The following is a 24,382-nucleotide window of genomic DNA, read 5'->3' on the forward strand; positions in this document are numbered from 1 at the left end:
ATGTGGGGAAAATGTACACTCATACACTGTTGGTAGGAGTGGAAATTTAGTACAACCACTCTGGAAAGCAGGATGAAGGTTGCTCAAAAGACTAGGAATAGGACCACCATATAACCCAGCTATCCTGCTCCTCAATATTTACCCAAAAGAACTAAAACCAGCATACTATAGTGGCATAGATACATCAGTGTTTATAACAGTGCAACTCACAATAGCCAAGTTGAAGAACCAGCTCAGGTGCCCATTAAGAGATGAATGGATAAGGAAAATGTGTTACACATACACAATGGTATTTTCCTCAGCCATAAAGAAGAATGAAATTACAGCATTTGCTGGTAAGTGGATGGAATTAGAGAATATCATGCTAAGGGAAACAAGGAAGTCAAGGGTTAAATGTTTTCTCACATAGGGAGAAGCTAAACCATCCAGCTTTCTTAACAGCAAAGTCCAAACTGCTCCCAGTTTCAGTCAAAATATATTTAAAATGATAAAATTCACATTCCTGGACTCTACTGTGGAGATTCTGAAACTACCAACCAGAAATGGGATCCAAAGTCATGTCTTTGAACTTCCACAGGGTATTTTAATGCAGGTTATGGTGGGACCACACTTAGGCACTGAGTGCTCTAGATCATGGGTGGGGGTAAGCCTTTAAAGAAGGGGAAAATGCAAGTGGTCCTAGTCATGAAATGCATGACCTGCCATTAAGCACAGAATGTCTTGTGCAATAAGATTTGGTTCACTGAAATATCGCAACTCTAAGACACAAAAATATCAAGAGGTACAGGCTACTGGTGGGCTTTAAGGCTGGGTCACACACAGTTCAACTTTCTCTTCAGCTCAACAATTCAACTTTACAAAAAAAACTTACCCTAAGGACATAATCAGACTTTGTTCAAAACATTGGTAGGATTGCAGAAATTATTTAAGAGTTCTGAATAAATAAGAAGAGGATGAAGCTACTCTTAATAACTTTTCCTTAAAATGCCGGCTATGGGCAGGGAACACGAAAGGAAAGCACACTGCACTTTGTGTCCCACATATTCAGACTTTGTTTTGCAAATGTTTTGTGGTTACCATGGCAACCTCTGGTTTCTCTGTGTAAAGGGAAATTGGGAACCTCGGGGGTTTTTTTTCAAAAAACGATTAGTGTGTTCTTTTTATCCTGGTTAGCTCGTTCTGTGCTGACAAATTGCATTCTGACAGCTAGGTTGTAATCCAAAACATGCTTTTTTTTAGAGACTCTGAATAATAAAGAATTTCCAGGGTTTGACAGTTATTCTTCATTTATATTTTTATGTACATGAATTTGCTTTCATTGAATTCAAGAGATAAGCAAAAGTACTAAATACTTGGTATAGGTTTTAAATAACTCAGAAATATATTCTCACTTAAAATATTTGACATATCAATTTGATTACTATACTCTTGGTGTAAGGAAAGAACATTCTGAATCTGTTGGACATGAGCTGAGCCTTGACTCCACCATTACTAGTTGTGTGAGTTGGGCAAGAAGTCTAACCCTTTAGATCTCAGTATCCATGAATGAAGTAAAAATCAGAGATATATATATAGTGTCTATAATAATGCCAAGTCTACTGAGCAGGCTCTCAATATAACATAGCAGCTATTATTACCAAAGACATAGCAAAGGCAGGCACAGAAACATACAAAACCTATTAGATTTGGTTTAGAAAATTCAGGTCTACAGAGGAAAAATGAATAAATAAAAACTAATGCTGAACTGTCATTATTAGGATTGACCTCTTCAGGTTTCAGTTTTTTTGTGACATTATTATGAGATGTACTCATCAGTAAGTTAGGAAAAGACTTAAAATTTTTTCAGATGGAAAACAGGACCGGCAAGCTTTACAAAGGAAGTTCTTCAAAACTGAAAATTCTGTGTGCAGTCAGCTAAAGTTAATGCATATCTCTGAAACAGCAAGTGACCAAGCTTTTAAGCTACTGGAAGTCCCTGTGAAACAGGCTCAGAAGCCTTCCACAGCCCACTAAAGATGAAGGAGTGGGATCAGCAAGGACAAGGATTCTCCTTCTCCGGGGCTGAGTCACTCTTGAGTAAGGTTCGCAGGGCAGCAGGGTCAGGACTCCCCACCTGCTTCCCAAGAACATTTATGAATCCATCTTTTCTTTTTCACATAGGCCCATCTATATTCTGTATCTCATGGTGTGACATTTTTTTAAACTGTGTCTAGAGGAAGAGAGTTTAGTGGGGACATGCTAAGTCTTTCATCATTATATGCCCTAATTCTTAATCTGCCTTTATTCCTTAACTTCTGTTACTGTAACAAATGAGAACATCACAGATAATCATGGGGCAAAATATGGATGCCCAGAGCAAAATGCAAAATATTATAAAGCAAAACAAGATATTCTGAAATTAAAAACTATGTAAACTCTCTTCAAATTAAAGAAACAATTTGAGTCCTTACATCTGTATCATATATGGCACATAAACCCAACCTATATATATAAAGTTGGTCAGTGTATTGAAAAGTATTTAATTACTAAACAACAACGACAAAACCAAGGGCCCAGCACCAAAAGACATCAACACCATGCCTTCACTGTTGGAATCTGATTTCCATCTATCTATCTTACATCTAAGGCAGTTCATTCTAGAGTGTGGCCATGGGCAGGAGAAAGGTCACTTGATGAAGATTTTTCTCTGATTGCCTACCTTCTCAGTGTACTATTCTTACCTACTTGTTATCAGGACAAGGTAAAATATAGAACTCTGGGAGCATGGCTTTAAAAAGAAAGTGCCAGTGATAATAGTAAGCTGTTCCTTTTCAGACCAGTTCCCCACCCACCACCACCATCCTCAGCACCACCCCTATTCTCTTCATTTCAGCATAGTTCAATGAGAGACACATGATCCTTCATCTCTGATCTGTAACTGGTTAAGGTTGAGCCCCTGACCAAGCTGGGTCAATCCTGGCCCCTCCCAAGGATTCCCAGATAAAATAAAGGAACTCAGATAAATCTGAATATTAGATAAACTGTGAATGATTTTTACTATAAGCATGCCCCAAATATTGTAGTGAGACATTCTTGTACTGCACACTGTAATGGTGGTCTCAGAGCTGACAATAACAGCTGCAAATGCACAGAGTACTTCCTGGGTTCCACGGGGCACTCTAAATACTTTGTAAATACTAACTCAATAACTAAATGAAATGTCACAGAGGTATAAACATATGCCAATATATGGATGGCCTGAGATTAGAAGAGTGCCCTGTGTATTTTTAAATTTAGAAAATCATGCAAAACTTACTATAATTAAGATATTTTATGGATTACCACTGATAAGCTGCAAACCAATTTGTAAAAAACTTGAAAAATATAAGCAATGAAAACTAAAAGGCTGACAAAGCAGTGGGCTGAGAAGCCAGAGGTGAAAATTTCAGCCCCTCTTCTCACTAGCTAGGTGACCTTGGACAGTTCTCCTCCCTCATGGATCTAGGCCTTCTTACTTGCAACATGAGTCTTGGATGAGGTCATTATTAAGGTCTTTGCTTCCTCTAAAAGTCTAATATATCCCCCATAATACTGGAAGGACAGCTTGCAGGGAAAAGTTCATTACCTCTGCAATCATTCTGTTGGTGTCTCCTAAGAAGAGCAAATTCAGAGCTTCTTCCTCATTTGTTGCTTGATGCAGAGACAGGTTTTTCAGATGAATGTTCTGATCAGTGTCCTCCAATAGAGTCACTTTCCTAGGGAAATGGGAAGCAAGAAGACAAGGAACTGTTGAGAAGAAAAAGAATTTCAAGTCTTTCCTACAGGTTTATTTTAAAAACCGTACAGTAGGATGCCTTGAACTTATAAAGCGATTACACACCAGGAACCAAGCAGCACTGCAGGAGCATCAAACACTGACATTTCCTCAACAGTGCGATCAGATAGCACTGGGGCTGAAGAATAGATTACAAGCCTCTGATTTGAAGTCACCTGTCATTTTAATCATCAGATAATCTTAAATGTATATTCTTACTAAATTAAAAAATGCAAGAAAACTTTCTATCTATATATTAGAAAACCAGATCATCTTGGTTTGGGGGGGTCATAATTCAGTTTCTTACATGGGTAACAAACTAATCCTTTCTTTTTTGTTTTTTCAATTGCTTATCACTTTCAACTTACCTTTCAAACTGGTTAGCTCATAAACTTAAACAGGGAGAATATCCGTCATTCCTCTAGGACATATTCTGCTGAGGGCCATTGCCAAGTAGGAATGACGCATCGATATTTCCTTGCCAGCGTACCCCATGTTAAATGGACTTGCCTTGGAAATTCGCTGTGACCTTGCATGTGTGTTTGAGAAAGGTGACCCTGCTCAATGACCAGGGTGGATCCAGGTTTTAGGAAGTATCCGGGTTTAAGATAATTTGGTTTTAGGGCGTTCCCGGTTTAAGACAATAGGGGTTTTAGGGAAGTTGGAGGTTGAAGATTATTGCTGCCGGGATTAGGGTGTTCCTGCTGCTTGTTCCCGTTGAGTTCTCGTGAGATTCAAATGGGATATTGAAAAAAAAAGCCTCGTGGAGTAGGTGAATTGGGCGGAGGAGAACTGGGATGGCCCCAGAGTGTGTGTAGAGGCCGGTGTGAGTTCAGGAATAAAGAATTGCTGTTTGAATCGACAAAGCTGTGTGGTGGCTCATGATCTTGTGCCCAGCCGAGACATTGGCAATATTCTTCTGTATAGTTTTCACACCAATGTGAGTAAAAAGTTCTCAAGAAGTCTTATTTAACTTGTCATTATTCTCTGTCAAATCTGTTTCTTGATGCTTTTTCCTTAACTGCACACATTTTCCTTCTACTCTATCCTTACCATCAGAGCCTTAGATCTGGAATCACATTCATCTATTGCAACCACCTTTACGTACGCCCTGATGCCTACACCATTTCCTCCCAGGTGAATCCTAAGCCTGCTTCCAGTGATGGCTTGTTAGTACTCTCCTTATAGTCCCTTTAGGACTTTCTTTTTTTCTTATTTCTAAAAATTGTTTGATTTGTTATATCTGACAACAGAATACAATATAATTCATATTATACATCCAGAGCACAACTTTTCATCTCTCTGGTTGTACACAAAGTAGAGTCACATCCTTCATGTCTTCTTACATATATTTAGGGTAAGTGAACAAAATTTGGCCAACATCCTCAAATCCTGCTTCAAAGGCCTACAAATTCAAGCCATAAACTTACTAGAGAGAATTCCCATGTCTCTGGAGTTTTACCTTCTTTATTTTCTTAAGAATCATTACAGAAAGGAAATTTATCATTCACAGGTATTGCCAAAGATTATCTACAGGTATTTTCACTTGTTTAAAACATTTGGAATGGATGAGTGTAGGTGAAGGTTGCCATCATCTAGAGCTACTTCTCCTTTAAAAGGACAACAACTGACGTGTCACGTAGCAACAGACACATGTCACTTCCCTACTTATGAAAACTTACTTAGATTACCTTTACAATGAAGATTTTTCAAATATCATAGTATTTTCATCCTTCTGTTTTGTAAGGAAGTCATCTGGGTTTTCATATGTAATTTGTGGGCACTTAAAATACTAATTGCAGGAAGAATATGCAGCTCTACCAGCACATCTGTGACCAATATGCCACTAATAATGTGCTCTTTTGCTGAATTTTGGCCTCCTTTATGTCTCCTTTGACAATATCCACAGAGATGGAAAAAGATCCCCTTCCTTAATGAAAACAAGTGTAATTTATTTATTCTTAAATAGGACTCATAAGTGAGCTTATTAAAAATACTTAAGAGTTCCAAAATGCTTGGAAAATATGAAGACATTTTTAATTGAAATAGATGAGTTGTGTTCTATTTTTAGGACCCTCCTTTATTTCTTATACTTCATTTCCATCCTGATCCTTCTGAAGTGCTTGAATAGGTTTGACTATTTAAACTCCTGGGGACAGAATTCTTCCTAAATCCATAGATTGTGAGGATCTGAAGCTTTTACCTATAAAAGTGAAAGAAGTTAAGTAATATTGGAAGATAAAGACATGAAATAAATGATGAGGTGGAACCTTAAAAGGGAAAAAGAAGAAAGTTCTATCCTTTTCAGTATGAAGTCAATAATCCTCTAAGTTGGAAGTAAGTCACCTTTGATGGATTTTTTTAAAGACCCAGACAGACAAAATACTTCTCCTGTACAAGTTCAGAACAGGCAGGGGCTCAGAGAAAGGAAGAGGGCTATCAGGAAACAATTCAAAGAAGCCAGTGCTCTCACTCATTGGGCACCAGATGTATGCCAAGCACTTACTGTATGCCAGGTATCTGCATTGTTTCATTTAATCCAGTTGTTCTCAAAAAGAACTACCTATGGAACTTCATACACACACACACACACACACACACACACACACACACACACACCCCAAAACCAAACCCTGAGTCAGATCAAGTCCTACCTTAAGAGTTTCTGATTTGATTGATCTGGGACACTGTCTGGGTATCAGAGTCTGTAAAGGCTCCAGGTGATTCTGGTGTGTGGTCAAGATTGAGAGCCAAGGACTTCATCTTTAATGACCCTTCAAAGAAGACACAGAGGGAGGGGATTTCTGGTTTCTTTTGTCTTTACTTTCCACCAGCTGCATCTTACGCCCAAGGGGTAAAGTTACAAATCTCATTGGTTGTAGCTGATGAGCCACATCTATTGACAGATGAGGAAACTGTGAAGTGTAAATCCTTCATAGGAAGTTTCTACCTCCCCGATCAATGCAGCTAGGGGCTAACCAAGCCACACAACAATAACCACAATAACTAATGCTAAGCTGGGGATTATGCATCTAACTAAACATCTGTAGTGTTTATGTCAAAAAATGTTTGTGATAGGAAGAACACATCACACATACATTTCTCCTTATTACTTCACTGAATAGAAAATGCAGTAAATGAGCAAGGATGGAATTCTAAGCATGCACATTTATTAGAAAACCTAAGTGGGTCACTGATTTAGGGTTATATTTATATAAAAAAAAATACAAGCATAAGGTGCCAAGTGTTTGCCAAATGCCATCACTGATGTTTAGCTAAGCAATTTTTTTTAACCATTCAGAGCCTTTGATCTCCAATGTGGCTATTTCAGAAACACACTGGTAGTTGTCCAGCTTTATTACTTGGATCACAATAACAATTCGCACCCCCCCCCCCAGTTTTTCTTCATAGAATTTTGAGATGTTTTTTGTAACCCAACCTGGAATTTAAAAATTTTTTTTTCTGATATAATGTTTCCCTAATAGTTTTCTGATTTCTTATTAATGCAATTAATATAGTTTCTCATTTTTTTATGTTATGGCCAAGTGTAGCTGTGGTGATTTCTATTTTCTTTTAGCTTTATTTTATTTATTTGTACATTGTATTAAGGATCGAACCCAGGGCCTCACACATCCTAAAGTAAATCAAGAGGTAGGTTGATCTCCAAACTTCTTTCATACTCTTGGTGCTCATATGTGGACACCCAACAAAAGGTTAGACTTTGGTATTCTTCTGGAACCTCTGAGAGGCAACCTCTTCTCTCTTGTCCATTCTTTGTAGATTCATTCTGGTTTCTGCCCAGTTCCTGGGCATGAGGATTGGGACCTTCCCTTATTGACCTGTCTGTCCATGTGTCAACCCCAATTCTCACAGCTATGTTCACAGGCCAGCCTGAGCCTTGCCGTGGCTTCTATCTCTTGCCTAGGAGAACTAATCAGGGAGTGAAAATAAACTTAAATTCTCCTACCAGTAGAACAGCTTTTCAAAGTTGGGGAAAATAAGAACCATTATAAGAGTTTCTCATCCAGTTGCTTCCTCTCTCTCTCTCTCTCTCTCTCTCTCTCTCTCTCTCACACACACACACACACACACACACACACCAATAACTATTTCCTGAGTCTTTTGTCTACCACTTGGTTCTGACTGTAGTTTTTATGGGCTTGAAAAGAGGGCTTTATTAGAGTTTCTTAAATAAATATCCTACTTCCAAGATGGAAACCCACCAAACTGTTTATTTGATTCATTTTGAATGGGCCTGTGCATAGTTTTCCCTACAAAATGTTTCTAAAATGTTTAGATTTCAAGTGAAAAGTCACTGATAGCCTTAACTTGGATACCTAAGTGGAAAAGTTCTGCTAAGTCTACTCGGACTGCTTAATGGTGGGGAAGAAACAAGCTTTGTGTTTTCTCTGTAAACAGAGAATCTTTTCCATTTGGCTGCTTAGTAGGAATTTGTAGGCTTTTTTTTAACTGACTGGAAGACATCTGAAGAACAATGGCCAAGCTCTTATTCTCAGTAATGGAAGGCATCAATGAAAGAACCCGCCCCAGCCCACACCTACCTCCATGGCATTCCAACACCATGACTTTCTGAAGAAGAACTCTTCAGGAGTTACTGCAATGCATATAGTTTCTCATTTTTATGTTATGGCCAAGTGTAGCTGTGGGGATTTCTATTTTCTTTTGTCTACTTGCAAGTGTCCCATATGATTGTGCAGGCTGTGAACTACACAATGACACCATGGCCAAGGACATGTCATTCACATCATGATTTTGTATATTTGTTATGACAAATGTCTATCAGAGAGCAGCAGAGTGTCTTCCAACAAAAGCATTAAACAATCTTCTCACAGATGGCATAAATATGCCATAAGGACTGGAGGTCACTCTGTCTAGATAATGCTGACCTACAGAAATCTCCATGCCCACAAGCCTCATGAAAATGGGTGTGCGTGGGAGGGGGGCGGGAGTGCCCAGACCCTTCTAAATAACGGGATGTGTTTCATGATGGGAACAGTGCTATCTCCACTCATTTCAATAAAGAGAATATTCCCCAGTTCAGTGGTTCTCAACCTCTTTTTTCTCCCCACCCCAGTGCATGTTTTCTTGGAACCTCTCTGTGGTGAAGATTTGAAGAAAAGAGGTGAGGTGAATTTTTAGAAATACGCAAGGGAAGGGGGCAGCCTTCCAACATTAAACAATTTCAAAGGTAGATTTTCTTTAGATTGGTTAAAAACCTTCTAAAAGTTTTCCTCTGTAATAAAGTACAAATAGCTGAAATATGTCACTGGAGAAAGTTTCATGAACTTAGGGTACATTTTTGTGTTGGTATTGACCTTGACAAAATAGTCTAAAGGTCATGGACATTTTCTCTGTTTAATCCCTATGGAGATATTTTGAAAACTCCCATTACATAAAAAATATCCTTTCTAGTTTTACTTAACATTATTTCTTTTCACTGATAATGAATATAGTTAATCATGTGACATTTTAGAGATTAAGTCATTTAATATAAAGTGAAAATGACAGGTGCTAATTTTTTAGAAAGAGAGATATTGTATACTAACAAACAAAATACTTTTAAGTATGACAGTATTTAAAAGACCAAATCTAGATTGAAAGCTGCAAAGTATTCTGGGTGATTTTTGTGATGAATTTTTTGTTTCCTTTTTAAATTAATTTCTTTTATGTCAAACTGATAAATATCCCTTCCTAAATGTTGCCATTATGACTTCTAATTTACCTATATTGGTATTCATTTATTTATTTATTTATTACATGACAATAGTGGAGTGCATTTCATTCATAATTATCCATTCACAGCACAATTTTTCGTAACTCTTATATAAAGTATGTTCACGTCAAATTATGCTATTATATATGAGCTCTCTTATTTTTTTGCATACAATTCTTAATATACCTTTACACCACAATTTATCATATCTGTTTGTATATAAGGTATGTTGAACCAAACTTACATCTTCATACATGTATTTTATATAATGATGACTGTCTCCTTCCACCATCCTAGCTATTCCCCTTCTCCCTCCCTTTCTCTCCTATCCCTAATCCCTATCTAGAAGTAATTTTTCTCCCATACTTTCCCTCCCTGCCCCACTTTTGAGTCACCCCCCTTACATCAGAGAAAACATTCGGCATTTGTTTTTGGGGATTGGCTAACTTCACTTAGCATAATCTTCTCTAATGCCATCCATTTCCCTGCAAATGCCATGATCTTATTCTTTTTTAGTGCTGAGTAATATTCCATTGTGTATAAATGCCACATATTTTTTTATCCATTCATCCACTGAAGGGCATCTAGGTTGGCTCCACAGTTTAGCTACTGTGAATTGTGCTGCTATAACATTGATGTGGCTGTGTCCCTGTAGTATGCTGTTTTTAGGTCCTTTGAGTATATATAGTCCAAAAAGAGGAATAGCTGGGTCACATGGTGGTCCCATTTCCAGATTTCCAAAGAATCTCCATACTGCTTTCCAAACTGGCTGCACTAATTTGCAGTCCCACCAGCAATGTATGAGTGTATCTCCCCCCCCCCCCCCCCCCGCATCCTTGACAACACTTGTTGTTTGTCTTCATAATGGCTGCCATTCTTACTGGGGTGAGATGGTATCTTAGAGTAGTTTTGATTTGCATTTCTCTGATTGCTAGAGATGATGAGCATTTTTTTCATATATTTGTTGATTGATTGTATATCCTCTTCTGAGAAGTGTCTGTTCAGGTCCTTGGCCCATTTATTGATTGGATTATTATTATTATTTTTTTTGTGCTTATCTTGTTGAGTTCCTTATATACCCTAGAGATTACAGCTCTATCTGATGTGTGAGAGGTAAAGATTTGTTCCCGGGATGTAGGCTCCCTGTTCACCTCACAGATTATTTCTTTTGCTGATAAAAAACGTTTTAGTTTGAATCCATCCCATTTGTTGATTCTTGGTTTTAATTCTTGTGCTATAGGAGTCTTATTAAGGAAGTTGAGGCCTAGCCCCACATGATGGAGATTAGGGCCTACGTTTTCTTCTATTAGATGCAGAGTTTCTGGTTTAATTCCTAGATCCTTGATCCATTTTGAGTTAACTTTTGTGCATGATGAGAGATAAGGATTCAATTTCATTTTGTTGCATATGGATTTCCAATTTTCCCAGCACCATTTGTTGAAGATGCTATCCTTTCTCCAGTGAATGTTTTTAGCACCTTTGTCTAATATAAGGTAGTTGTAATTTTGTGGGTTAGTCTCTGTGTCCTCTATTCTGTAAAACTATATTGTTAAATTATGACATTATTAGATTAAAATTTTTCAAGTTTTATTTCCCAAGGGACTTTAGCATATATCCTGAAGTTATCCTCCTACTCCCCAAGTCTGTGATCTCAGAGGGGCTGACAACCTGTGTGTGATTTATTCTATGTCTGGAAAAGGAGCAAAACCGAAAAGAGCAATGGATTAAGTGGCTCCATGTAAGTGGCCAGCCAGGTTCGAGGATGCCTGGTGGCAAAGTGGGAGTGTCTTCACAGGTTCTCGCTTCTGCCATGCTTGTGCTTCCATACGACGTGAAAATGGACAGCACTCAAAGAACTCAAGACAGAGCCCGAAGGAGGTGGCCACTTTATGGAAACGCAAAATCAAAATAGGAACCATCTGTGATCAGCAAAGAGAGAACCAGGCAAGATAGAATGAATGTGTTAAGTACAGAAGTACTTGTAGTTTTTTATTTACCGGTCACTATAATTTATTGCACTAGGACATAGCATATATATGAAACATTCTTTCATTTCTGTTTTCTTTTTTCAAAATTATACTCAAGTTTGAATTGCTAATAACTTGATGAAATCACCTTTCTGTATTATTATCTAATGGAAATTTACCATCCCCAAACAATATCACTTTCCAGCTACCAACATACAATGACTCCTAAGACCAATTTATCTAGCCATGGATTTTCATTCATTTACCCATCAGAAGTATCACCATTTGCATGATTTTCCAAGAGTGACTCTTTTAGATATTGAAAACTATGTTGTTATCCTTTTTCTTTCCCTTTGCTAATTTCTAATAATATTCAGCCACATCGTGTTCTTCCTGATGCTCCAGGCCCACAAATAATCCATCATTTAAAGAAATGCCTTGTTTGGCCTAATTCCATATAGTAATTATACTAACATTTAACTTCTTCAGAAAAAGCAACTTTTTCCCAAAAAATACTTTCCTTCCATTTTTACTAATTCTTGCTTTCTCATTCATAGTTGTAAAATCACAAATAATGTATTCAAGTTTTCCATATTTGGGAAAATTACAGGAATAGATACATTTTGAGGCAATGGATTTGTAATAGCACTCCTTTGCCAGGTAAATAGCTTTATGTACTTCTTTATGTACTTCATAGCTTATGTCATTGCCTTTTTACAAGTTCTGAATTTATTTACTTTCATTTTATCCCATTTTAACATAAATTTTATTATTTCTCCAGCTATAAAAGTAATACATAATTCTTATGAAAAATTAAAATTGTTTTAAAAGTGAAAGGAATTGGGAAAGAGTCTGACCACAGGGACAATGGTCATATGTTGATATAAGTTGCCTTAAAGGACTTTTTCTTGCCTTTTATGCCTTTCTTTGTTCCCTTCTCTCCTCCTTTCCCCTCCTCTCCTCTCCCTTACCTTCTTCTTCTCTTTTCTTTGACTCTTTGACAGGGTCTTGCTATGTTGCCCAGGCTGACTTCAAACTCATGATCCTCCTGTCTCAGCCTCCTGAACAGTGGCAATTATAGGCATGTGCTACTGCACCCAGCTTTAAAGTAATTTTCTTATACACATTTTGCAGATTTGTGGTAAAATTATAAATATATACCTGTTATTATATCCTTTAATCTCCCTTTAGTTTTATACCATGAGCATTTCTTCATGTTATTACATATTTTTTTTAGTTGTAGATAGACACAATACCTTTATTTATTTGTTTTATTTTTATGTGGTGCCTGGGATCGAACCCAGTGCCTCACACTTGCTAGGTAAGTGTTCTACCACTGAGCCACAACCCCAGCTCCTTATTACTTTTATGAAAAACATTTTGTAATAGTTATACAGTATTCTAGATTGGTATGTATTGACTCAATTATTTAGCCATTTGTTATGACAGGATATTTGAACTGTTCAGAATTCAAGGTTAAGTAACATTGCAAACTATATATTCCTATATGTTCCTGAAGCTTTTCCAAGTCAGTACTTGCCCCTCAGGATTGATTTTGGAGAGTGGCATTACTGGATCCAAAGTTATGAACAACTTTAAGGCTCTCTTCACACCTGGGAGGCCTATAGCACAATGAGCAGAAGCATCCTGTGTCAGTTTGTTTTCTGTCACTGTGACAAAGTAACTGAGGAAATCAACCTACAGGATGAAAGATTTGTTTTGGCTCCTGGTTTCAGAGGTTTCAGTTCAAGGTCACTTAGTCTTTGTTGAGATAGAACATCAAGGTAGGGAATGCATGGTAGTTAAATAGAGCTCCTCTCCTCATGGCAACTCAGAAGGGGAGGGGGTGGGAGAGGGTGACAGACTTCCTACAACAAGGCTCTACCTTCTAAATGTCCCACTACCTCCTAACACTGCCACAGCCTTCATAAAGCACTTGGCCTTTAGGGGAGATTTCAGACAACACCATGACATACCTTGTAGGGACCTGGACAGACCTGACCTGAGACCAATGCTAGCAGTAACTGTTTGGCATCAGAGACCCTTGCTGCATCTCAGTCTCACCTGCAAACTGACAATGTCGCCTGTATGAGTCCTTTGTTCATCACTGTGTCCCAATCTAGAAGGTTGCCTGCTCTTTATTTGACATGGAATGATATATCCAGTGATCGAATGAACGAGCTTACTAAAATAGCAGCACATTATAATCCAATAACGGCTTCTTTGGAGGTAGACAGTAGCATGCTTTCTGAAAATACGCCAACTTACATGCCTCCTGAATCAGGTTGCCTGTTTTTATGACTTTGACAACATTGAACATTGGTAAAAATTTACTAATTGGTTAGGTTATAATGTTGTTTTAATTGGCATTCTTTGAGTGGTTAATGAGCTTGCACCTATTACCATCTGTTTGTTAACTTATGTTTTGTTGTCCTTCATGAATTGATTTGCAATTCATATATTTATGAGTTCTATATATAAAATATTTTGTTTCTTGTATTTATTCTACAAATTTTATAATTGCTTTTTAATTATTGCTATATTGGAAATTTTGTCTTAACACACAAAAGTTTAAATGAGCATGACATATCAATCAGTTATGTTTTTCATGTATTTTTAGAAGACCTCCCAAATTAAAGGATTAGATACAAATTCACTTATTTTTTTCTACTATTTTAGGATATGGGCATGTGGATTTAAATGAGGGATCTAATGAATTTTCACCCTACATAATTAATTGTTGTCTATGTGGGATTTGTCCTTCCTTTCTCTCTAACTCTTAGGCTCTGATTTTTTTTCAGGAAATTTTGTAAAAATACTACACTTTACCAGACTCTCTTGTCACTAGTGCTGGGTATGTAACATAATTTTTTTTGTCAGTGATAAGTAATTAAAAGTCATTGGGTAAACTAAAAAAACTTAATGCCAAAAAATTAACCCAATTGATAAATGGGTAAGGGAACTGAATAGACACTTCACAGAAGAAATACAATCGGTCAACAAATATTTAAAAATATTCAACATCTCTAGCAATCAAAGAAATGCAAATTTAAACTATACTGAGATTCCATCTCACTCCAGTCAGAATAGCAATTATCAAGAACACAAATAACAATAAATATCACTGAGGATGTGAGAAAACAGTACACTCATACATTGCTGGTGGGACTGCAAATTGGTGCAACCACTCTGGAAAGCAGTATGGAGATTCCTCAGAAAACTTGGAATGGAAGCACCATTTGATCTAGTTATTCTACTCCTTTCTATAGGACTTAAAATCAACCCATATAGTGATACAGCCACATCAATGTTTATAGCAGCTCAATTCACAATAGCACAGCTATGGAACCAACCTAGATGCTCTTCAACAGAAGAATGCATAAAGAAATTGTGGTATATATACCCAATAGAATATTACTCAGCCATAAAGAAGAATGAAATGATGGCATTTGCTGGTAAATTGTGGAACTGGAGGCTATCATGGTAAGTGAAATAAGCCAATCCCCCCCCCCAAAAAAAAACAAAGGCTGAATGTTCTCTCTGATGTGCAGATGCTAACACACAATAAGGGGAGTGGGAAGGAAGAACAGAAGTTCATTGGATTAGACAAAGGAGAATGAAGGTAAGGGAGGGGGATGGGAATAGAAAAGACAGTAGAATGAATTGGACAGAACTTTCTTTTGTGCATATATGAATACGACACCAGTGTAACTCCACATCATGTACAACCACAGGAATGGGAATATGTATAAATTTCAAAATACATATGTATAAATTTCAAAATACATTCTACTGTCATGTGTAACTAAAAAGAACCAATAAAAATTTTTTTTAAGTCATTGGGTAAAACTTCTAGTGAAGCCTACTAAAGGGGCAGCCTCTGTCCGTAGGTGCCTTTTTCCTTGCAGAAATGTGCGTGTGATTTTGGAGGTGGGGTTCCCAGGCTACATGAGGACAAATACCATAGGCCAATGGAAGAGTAGACCCCAGAAGGAAGTCCTGATGTGTCCTTGAGTTCCATGGTTGCCCTGGTGGTCTACTTCCAGAATCCTTGCTTTGTGGTGGAATAGGAGGGGTGGTGGATGGTCAAGTGGACGCATGGATTATTTGGTTAAGCCATGCTAAATTGAGGTGCTATTACATGCAGGAGTTAGTTAATCCACTAACAAATATTCCTAATACCATTGACTGAATAGCTTTCCTCCACCTACATTAAATAATTATAAGCTATGGGACTTGATTCTGAGTTACCTGTTCCTTTTTCTCCATCTGTCTAACTTTGGAGTATTCTAACACACACTGTTTAATTTTACAGTCTTTACCTAATTTGTCACTAGCTCTCTCCAATTTCTGTACTTGTTCAAACACTTCTTTGCTCTTCTTGGTTGTTTATCCTTTCAGATAAATTCTAAAACCGTAAGTATATTTTTAAAAGTCTTTCACATTTTGTTTAAAATTGTGTGAAACCTATATATTAACATGGGAATGCCTCTTCAAGGTATTCACACTTCCCCCTCAGACCAGATTGACAGCTTTCCATTTATAGTCAAGTCTTCTTTCATTTCTCACAGAAAAATGTACTTCTGTCTTACAAAGTTGGGAACAGTTCCTGACCACTTCACTTCCTTTTGCTATTGTAAAAGGTACATCGAGCCATTTTTTCTTCTAACTGGGTTACCCCCAGACTTGCTTCTTAGGCAGAGTTACATAAATGTTTAAAGGTCACAGGTGTCCAATGATCCTGAATTGTATCAAGCTTATCTCTGGTTCATTTTATAAAGTGTCTTCAGCTCTCCTAGAACTCAATCTGAAAACACAAGGCAAAATACAATTAATTTCTGAAATGTAAGCAGGCTCACTGCTATGAAAGTTTCAGAGCAGGAAGATTAATTTGCCACTTGTGACCTTTATCATTTGCCCAGATGACCCTGCTAGCTGTCTGGTGGACCCTTGTCACTTCCTTTGTCTCCACTTCATTCTAAGGGCTCTGCTCCATGTGAACTCTCTCTGGCCAGCTCAGTACACTTCCACCAGCACTATTGGCTCCTTCTTCAGAGAGCACTTTGGTCTTGGCACATGCCAGTAAAATTAGGAAATCACAGAGGGTCTTAGGGAGCAGAGACACTGGGGTAGGCATGGGTGGTGACAGAAAGTTAGTGGCTGACATGGGCTCTTTTCATGAGACTATGACTGTTCTAATGACACAAGAAATTGTATACATTTATTTACTACAAAGCATGAAGAAAACCGAATTGTCTGAAGTGACAATGTTTTCCCTGTCATTAATTAATTCCATGTGACTAACATCCTTAAATATCACAGATATAGTTCTGCATTCTGGATATGAGTGAAAATACTATAGCTGTTTATTCCCATTCTTTCACACATCACTTAAAAGGCAGCGGTTGGTGGAGGCTGAGCTGTGTTATGGACTGAATGTGTACGTCCCCTCTGGATTCCTATGTAGAAGCCTTCATTCCCAGAGCCTTTCAGAGGTCATTAGATTCATATGAAGTCCTCAGGATTGGGTCTCCATGGTGGGGTTATTGTCCTCACAAGATGAAGAAAAGGGACTAAAGCTCTTTCTCTCTCTGTACCACATGAAGACACAGTGAGAAGGCAGCAATTTGCAAGCCAGGAAGAGGGCCCTCGCCAGACACTCCATCCACCCGCACCGTGATCTTGAACCTCTTGGCCTCCTTGATAGTTCTGGTGGCTCAAGCTCCCAGGCAACTTCCTATCTAAAACATTTGTGACACTAAATAACTTCTTTGAATTGGTCACTGAGAGTGGGGAAGGCCAGCTTCCCTCTTAGCATTACCCTCGCAGGCCAGGCTGTGGGTGGAAAAGCGTCAGTTTTAGGCTCTCCTCCCTCTCCCATTTTCTTTTTTTTCTTTTTTTTTTTTAATATTTATTTTTTAGTTCTCGGTGGACACAACATCTTTGTTGGTATGTGGTGCTGAGGATCGAACCCGGGCCGCACGCATGCCAGGCGAACACGCTACTGCTTGAGCCACATCCCCAGCCCTCCCTCTCCCATTTTCATTGACAATGTTCTAGTTCTCAAGCTCACAGTCTCGAGTCAACCCATGATGGACACAGTGTGACATACTGTTGACTTTTACTGGCCATCGATCACTCACATCTTCCTATGTGACGATACAGCACCCTCAACACCTTAAGAGGTTTTCTTCCAGGAATGTTGGTACTGACCCAGTGAAGGAAGACTGGGGTTGATTTTCACTTTGAGACCTATAGTTATAGGCGTACGAGTCTCCTCAAATGCCCATGAGAGGCAGAAAAATAACCCAAATAAAAACTGTAATGCAAAAGTGGAAATACAAAGTGAAAGCTGCACTCCTCACCTAGGAGCACTAAATTAAAAAAATTTAAACACAAAATGTGTGAGCCAAACAAAGGAGGGTTGGGGTTGATGCAAAAAGTATCCAAAGTATAAATAGAAGGATTGGCTTTGCAAAGGCCATAGATCTGCAGGCTAGAGGAAAGCAGGTGAGTGGGAGGAGGGGTGGAAGGCAGGAAGTTCCAGAAATTCATGTTTGGTGGTTCTCATATTCTCTCCAAGGTAGTGATGCAAGCATTTTTGAGAGAATTGAGACAGGAAGCCCTTGATCTGCACTCTGTAAGATCCTGAAAACATCCGTTCCTGACCTTGAAGAGCTCTAGTGAGGTAGAAAAGACCCAGAAACTGATCATTTCAATCTTACCTGGTAAGGGAGAAGATGCTCTGGGTTCTCTGCGTGCACAAGGAAGGGCACTGAATTCATCCTAGAGGTTCAGAAAAGGCTGGAGAAAGCCTCCACCATGTTACAGTCTCCAACCTCGGTCCAGTCTCAGCTTGATAAGTATATTTTCATGTATGCTGTGGTTTGGATAGGAGGTATCCCCTGCAAAGCTCATGTATTGAGCAATGTAATAAACGTGCAGAGGTGAAAGAATCAGATTATGAGAGCTATAACTTAATATGTGGATTAAGTCATTGGATGGATTAATGATTTGAATGATCACTGGGTAGTAACTGAAGGCAGGTGGGTGTGGCTGGAGGAAGTAGGCCACTAGGGGCATGCCCTTCAGGGTCTTGTCTTGTCCCTGGCTCCTCACATGTGAGTGTCCTCTCTCCACTTCCTGTCTGCCGTGAGCTGCCAGTTTCTTCTGTCACGCTCTTCTGCCATGAAGTTCTGCCTTACTTCAGGTCCAGAGAGATGAAGTCTGCCAACTGCAGACCAATCCTCAGAAACTGTGAGCCCAAAATAAACTGTTCCTTCTCTAAGTTGTTATTGTCAGATATTTTTGTCTCAGTGATGAAAAGCTAAATAATACAATGTGCCTAGGGCTTTTTCACCCATTCCTCACAATCCTCATGCCAAATATCCACATCTTTAGTCAGTTGTGAGGACTGGCACACAATAAATGCTCAATAAATATTGGCTCACTACCCTCATTGGAAAGACTTCTGTGGTATTTCTAAAAATCTTACCCTAGGTGGATGGGAGAAGGGACTATGACAGAATTACCAGAGTCTAAATCAAACATAAAACTGGAAATCCATATGTAGCAAAATGAAATTAAACCTCCATCTCTTGGACTAGAAGCCGAGAATTTGTATTTTTAACAATCATCCCTTTGATTATTATACATAATTAAATTTTAAGCCACTAGATTATGGTATCTTCCAATTTTGCCCCTCTTTTTAAATCTCACTGTCACCCAAATGGTCTTAATAACTTTCCACAACGCTCTGACTCCTGTCTGTCTCATTCTACTTCTACATGCTACGGACTGATTTTCCTTCCTAAAGAGCAGTTCCAATCATGGTTTGTCCTTGAATAAAAATATCCAGGGGACACAGCTTGCCTGCCCAGCCCTTGAATTCATACCATTTCAGTTCTGACGCTCTTGCCCACTCCCTTACTGGGTCCCAGTAGACAGGTCTGTGAGCTATCTATCAGAACAAGCTTTTCAACGACCCTATGTCTGTTTGCACACCGATGTCACATTTCACTGCCCCAACTCCTACCCCTTCATTCAAGGACTAGTTCATGCGCTGATTTCTCTATGAATCTTTTCCTGATGTCCTTCACCAATTTGATTTCTTTCTCTTCTGGGTCCTTACCATTCTTTGTGCTCTTACATGATGCTTTTCATGGTCAACCTTATGCAGTTTTATAGTGGTATTATCCACCCAGATATGAGCTGCAGGAAAGCAGACACTATGTGAGTAAACTTGGTGCTTAGCACAATGTCTGAGGCAGCGTTGGATCTTCATAAACATTTTTTGACTGAATGAATTCACTTGACTCTCATGTAAGCCATGAAGACAGAGACTGTGGATTATTCTTCCTGTGATGCCTGCAGCACTCAGCAGTGCTTTCTACCCAGTAGGTATTAGAAACGTGGTGACTAAGTTGCATCTTGCAACTTTTTCCCTTTGGAATAAGTTGGACAAATTATTTTAAAAATCACAACACAACCAAGATTTCAATACTGGATGTTGGAGTTTACTGACTCTTTTAGTCATAACTGTGACAATTATTGTAAACTTAAATGGAATATGCTTCCGTATTTAGGAATACTAAAATTATACTGAAGTAAGGTGACTATTTTCCCTACGTCTAAGACCAACAGTTATACCGTTTTACTTCAAGAGACATATTTAGTTCTAACTATCCCCCTTTACAGCATGTGACATAAGGTGCTTTCAAAAAAGAAGTTCTATTTTCACTTTAAATTACTAAATACAGAATAGATTTGATACACACAAGTGTATATGCATATGTATGTATAGCCTTTTAAAAAATCAAACCTTTTGAGATAATTGTAGATTCACAAATAACTATAGGAAATAAAGCAGAGAAATCTCATGCAGCCATTGCCCAGATTTTTTCAATGAGAACATTTGCAAAATGATATTAAAATATCACAAACAGGACATTGGCATCAATAGTTTCCCAGTTATGCTTATACTTGTATGTGTGTGCATTTAGTTCTAGGCAATTTTATCACATGAGTAGTTGTGTGTATCCATAGTTACCATGACGATATGGAAGAATCCATCACTGCAGGGATACCTCCTGTTGCCCCTTATGACCATTTGCTCCCCTCTCCCCAAGTCCTGACATCTACTAACTAATCTGTTCTCATTATGTTAGTTAAAGAATTTTATGTCAGTGGATTTAAATAAAATATAATTTGGGGGGATTGACTCTTTTCACTTAGTAAAATTTCCTGGAGATTCATCTAAGTTGTCCATTGTGTCAAGAGTTTATTCCATTATGTTGTTTTGGTAACAGAAGTCTATAGTTTATATTAGGGTTTGCTCTTTGTGTTGTAAATTCTATGGGTTTTGACAAATGCATAGTGTCAGGTATCCACTATGATATCATACAGAATAGTTCCATCACCCACCCCAAATCCCGTTTCTCACCCATTTTTCCTTTTACTCCTGTCCCCTCAGTCTCTGACAACAATGATCATTTTACTGTCTCTACAGTTTTGTGTTTCCCAGGAAGTTATGCAGTGGAATGATACAGCATGTAGTCTTTCTTACTGGCTTCTGCACTTAGCAATATGTCTTTACATTTCCTCCATGTCTTTTTGTGGCTTAATAGCTCATTTCTTTTTATCACCAAATAATATTCCACCATGTGAATACATTTCAGTTTGGGGCAATTATGAATTAGATTACTACATACATCTGTGGGTAAGTTATTGTGTGAATATGTTTTCAACTCATTTGGGTAAATGTAGGAGCACAATTTCTGGGTTGTGTATGAGTATGTTTAGCTTTATAAGAAATTTCCATTTTTGTCTTCCAGAGTGGCTGTACCATTATGCATTCCCTCCAACAATGAGGGTTACTGTTGTCACATGTCCTTGCCAGCACTGGTGTCGATGATATTTTGGACTTTAGCTATTCTCTTAGGTGTATAGTAGTATCTCATTGTTATTGTTGTGTTTTTTTACTCTTCTTTTTTATTATTTTTATTCTAATTTGTTATACGTAATAGTAGAATACATTAGAATTCATATTACACATATAAAGCACAATTTATCATTTCTCTGGTTGTACACAAAGAAGAGTCACACCATTCATGACTTCATACATGTACTTAGGGTAATAATGTCCATCTCATTCCACCATTTTTCCTACCCCCCCATACCCCTTCCTTTGTCCTCCCTCCCCTTTGCCCTATCTAGAGTTTATCTAATCCTCCCATGCTCCCCCTGCAATCCCATTATGAATCAGCATACTTATAATCAGAGAAAACATTTGGTATTTAGTTTTTTGGGATTGGCTAACTTCACTTAGCATTATAGCTCCAACTCCATCCATTTACCTGCAAATACCATGATTTTATTATCTTTTAATGCTGAATAGTATTCTATTGTGTATATATAACACAAATTCTTTATCCATTCATCTACTGAAGGGCATCTAGGTTGGTTCCACATTTTAACTATTGTGAATTGTGCTGCTATAAACATTGATGTGGCTGTGTCCCTGTAGTATGCTGTTTTTAAGTCCTTTGGGTATAGACAAAGGAGTGGGATAGCTGGGTCAAATGGTGGTTCCATTCTCAGTTTTCATAGTTGTTTTAATGTGCAATTCTCTAATGACATGATGAATTTCCTTTCATAAACTTGTGTATCCATATTTAATGAGGAATCTGTTGAGATCTTTGTCCATTTTAATTTGGTCACTTATTTTCTTATTATTGAGTTTTAAGAGTTCTTTGTAATTTTTAGATGGCAATCTTTTATTAGATATTTTCTTTCAACATATGACTTGTATTTTAATCCTTTTAACAGTGTCTTTCACAGAACTAAAAATTTTAATTTTGGTGAAGTCCAACTTATTATTTTTTTCTTTCATGGGTCATGCTTTTGATATTATATCCACAATATTCATTGCCAAACCCAAGGTCACCTAGATTTTTTTTATGTTATCTTCATAAGACTTATAGTTTTGCTTTGTACGTTTAGGTCTATGGCTCATTTCAAGTTAATTTTTCTTAGAGGTATAAGGTCTATGTCTATATTCATTATTTTATACATATTTGTCCAGTTGTTCCAGTACCATTTGTAGAAAAGATTCTTTTTCATTGGATTGTCTTAGCTCCTTTGTCAAAAACCAGTTGACTATGTTTGCATGGGGCTATTTATGGACTCTCTATTTTGTTCTATTGATGTATTTGCTAATTTTTTTTGCCAATATCACACTCATTGCCTTGATTATTAAGCTCTACAGCATGTCTTTAAGATAAATAGTATCTGTGCTTTGACTCTGTTATTTTTTCTTGGGTATTGTGCTGGTTTTTATGGGCCTTTTGCCTTTCCATATAAACTTTATAATCAGTTTGTTGATATCCACAAAATTTCTTGCCAGGAATGTTTTTTGGTATTGAATTGATCCATATTTCACCTATAAATCAGGTTAGAAAGACTTTATATCTTAACTATATTGACTCTTCTTATTCAGGAACAAGGGAAATCCTTTATTTAGATCTTTGCCAATTTATTTCATTAGAGTTCTATAGTTTTCCTCATATAGATCTTGGGCGTGTTTTGACATAGTCATACCTACATATTTTATTTTTGCTGCTAATATAAATGGCATTGTGTTTCAGATTTCAAATTCCAAGTATTTATTATGGTTGTATAAGAAATAAATTGACTTTGATACACTCATTAACTTTGTGTTCTGAAACCTTGCTATAATACTTATTTAAGGATTTTCTTTTTGGTCAAATTTTGTTATGCTCTATGTATACAGTATAATCAGTGAACAAAGACAGTTGTATTTTTTACTTCCTAGTATTCTTTATTTCATTTTCTTGTCTTATTGAATTAGGTAGGACTTAAGTAAAATGTTACTAGGAGTGATGAGAGGGATATCCTTGCCTTGTACTGGATCTTAAAGGGAAATCTCTAGATTTTTGCCATTAAGGATGTTGTTAGCTGTAGATGACTTGTAGATATTCTTTATCAAATTAAGAAAATCTCCTTCTACTCACAGTATTTATCACAAATGCATACTGAATTTTATCTTTGCATCTATTGATACAACCATATGATTTTTCTTCCTTAGTCTATTGACACAATGAATTACTTTGATTGATTTTTGAGTGTTGAATAATTTTGCATATATTCAATAAATCCCACTTGATTATGGTATAAAATTCTTTTGGTATATTATTAGATTTGATTTGCTAATTATTTGTTGAAAATTTTTGCATCTCTGTTCATAATAGATACTAATCTATAGTTTTCTTCTTTTCAAATGTATTTATATCTGTTTTTTTTTCAGAATTTAGGTAATATGGGCCTCAATGAATGAGTTTTTTAAAAAGGGTTCCCTTTAATTTTTTTTTTCAGAAGAGATTATAAATTCTTTGGAAAATTATATGTAGATAATCATATCATTTTCATATAGGGATAGTTTTATTTCTTCCATTCCATATGCATGACTTTTAGTTATTATTCTTACTTTATTGCAATGGCTAGTATTTCCAGCCTATGTTGAATAAGTGTGTTAAAAGTGAATATTCTTTCATTGTTCCTGATCTTAAGGGGACAACATTCAGTCTTTCATCATTACATATGACATTAGCTGTAAGATTTTTGTAGATGCTCTTACCAAGTTGAGGTGATGCTTCTCTATTCTAACTTTTTGAGATTTCTATCATAAATGGGTATCAAATGTTTTTACTTTATGTGATTTTTCTTATTTAGCTGTGGATGTGGTAGGTTACATTGAAGTAGCTTTGTAATCCTTAATAAATTATACTTGTTAATGTTATATAATTCATTTCATACATTGTTGAAGTCAGCTGCCAATAATTTGTTAAGAACTTTTGAGTCTATGTTTGT

The 24,382-nt window shown here is 37.2% G+C and overlaps 1 protein-coding gene across 5 annotated transcripts in view; it reads right to left on the reverse strand.

Moving 5' to 3' along the window:
* Nucleotides 1-24,382, reverse strand: part of KIF6 (kinesin family member 6) — a 400,202-nt gene that overhangs the window by 270,211 nt on the left and 105,609 nt on the right. For all 5 annotated transcript variants that reach the window (XM_081295096.1, XM_081295095.1, XM_081295094.1 and 2 more), the window contains exon 6: nt 3,605-3,734. In XM_081295096.1, coding sequence (XP_081151222.1) covers nt 3,605-3,734 — 130 coding nt within the window. The remainder of the gene's footprint in view (nt 1-3,604; nt 3,735-24,382) is intronic.

This window comes from Spermophilus citellus, assembly GCF_964194105.1.
Source record: "Spermophilus citellus genome assembly, chromosome: 5".
NCBI classification, from domain to species: Eukaryota; Metazoa; Chordata; class Mammalia; order Rodentia; family Sciuridae; genus Spermophilus; species Spermophilus citellus.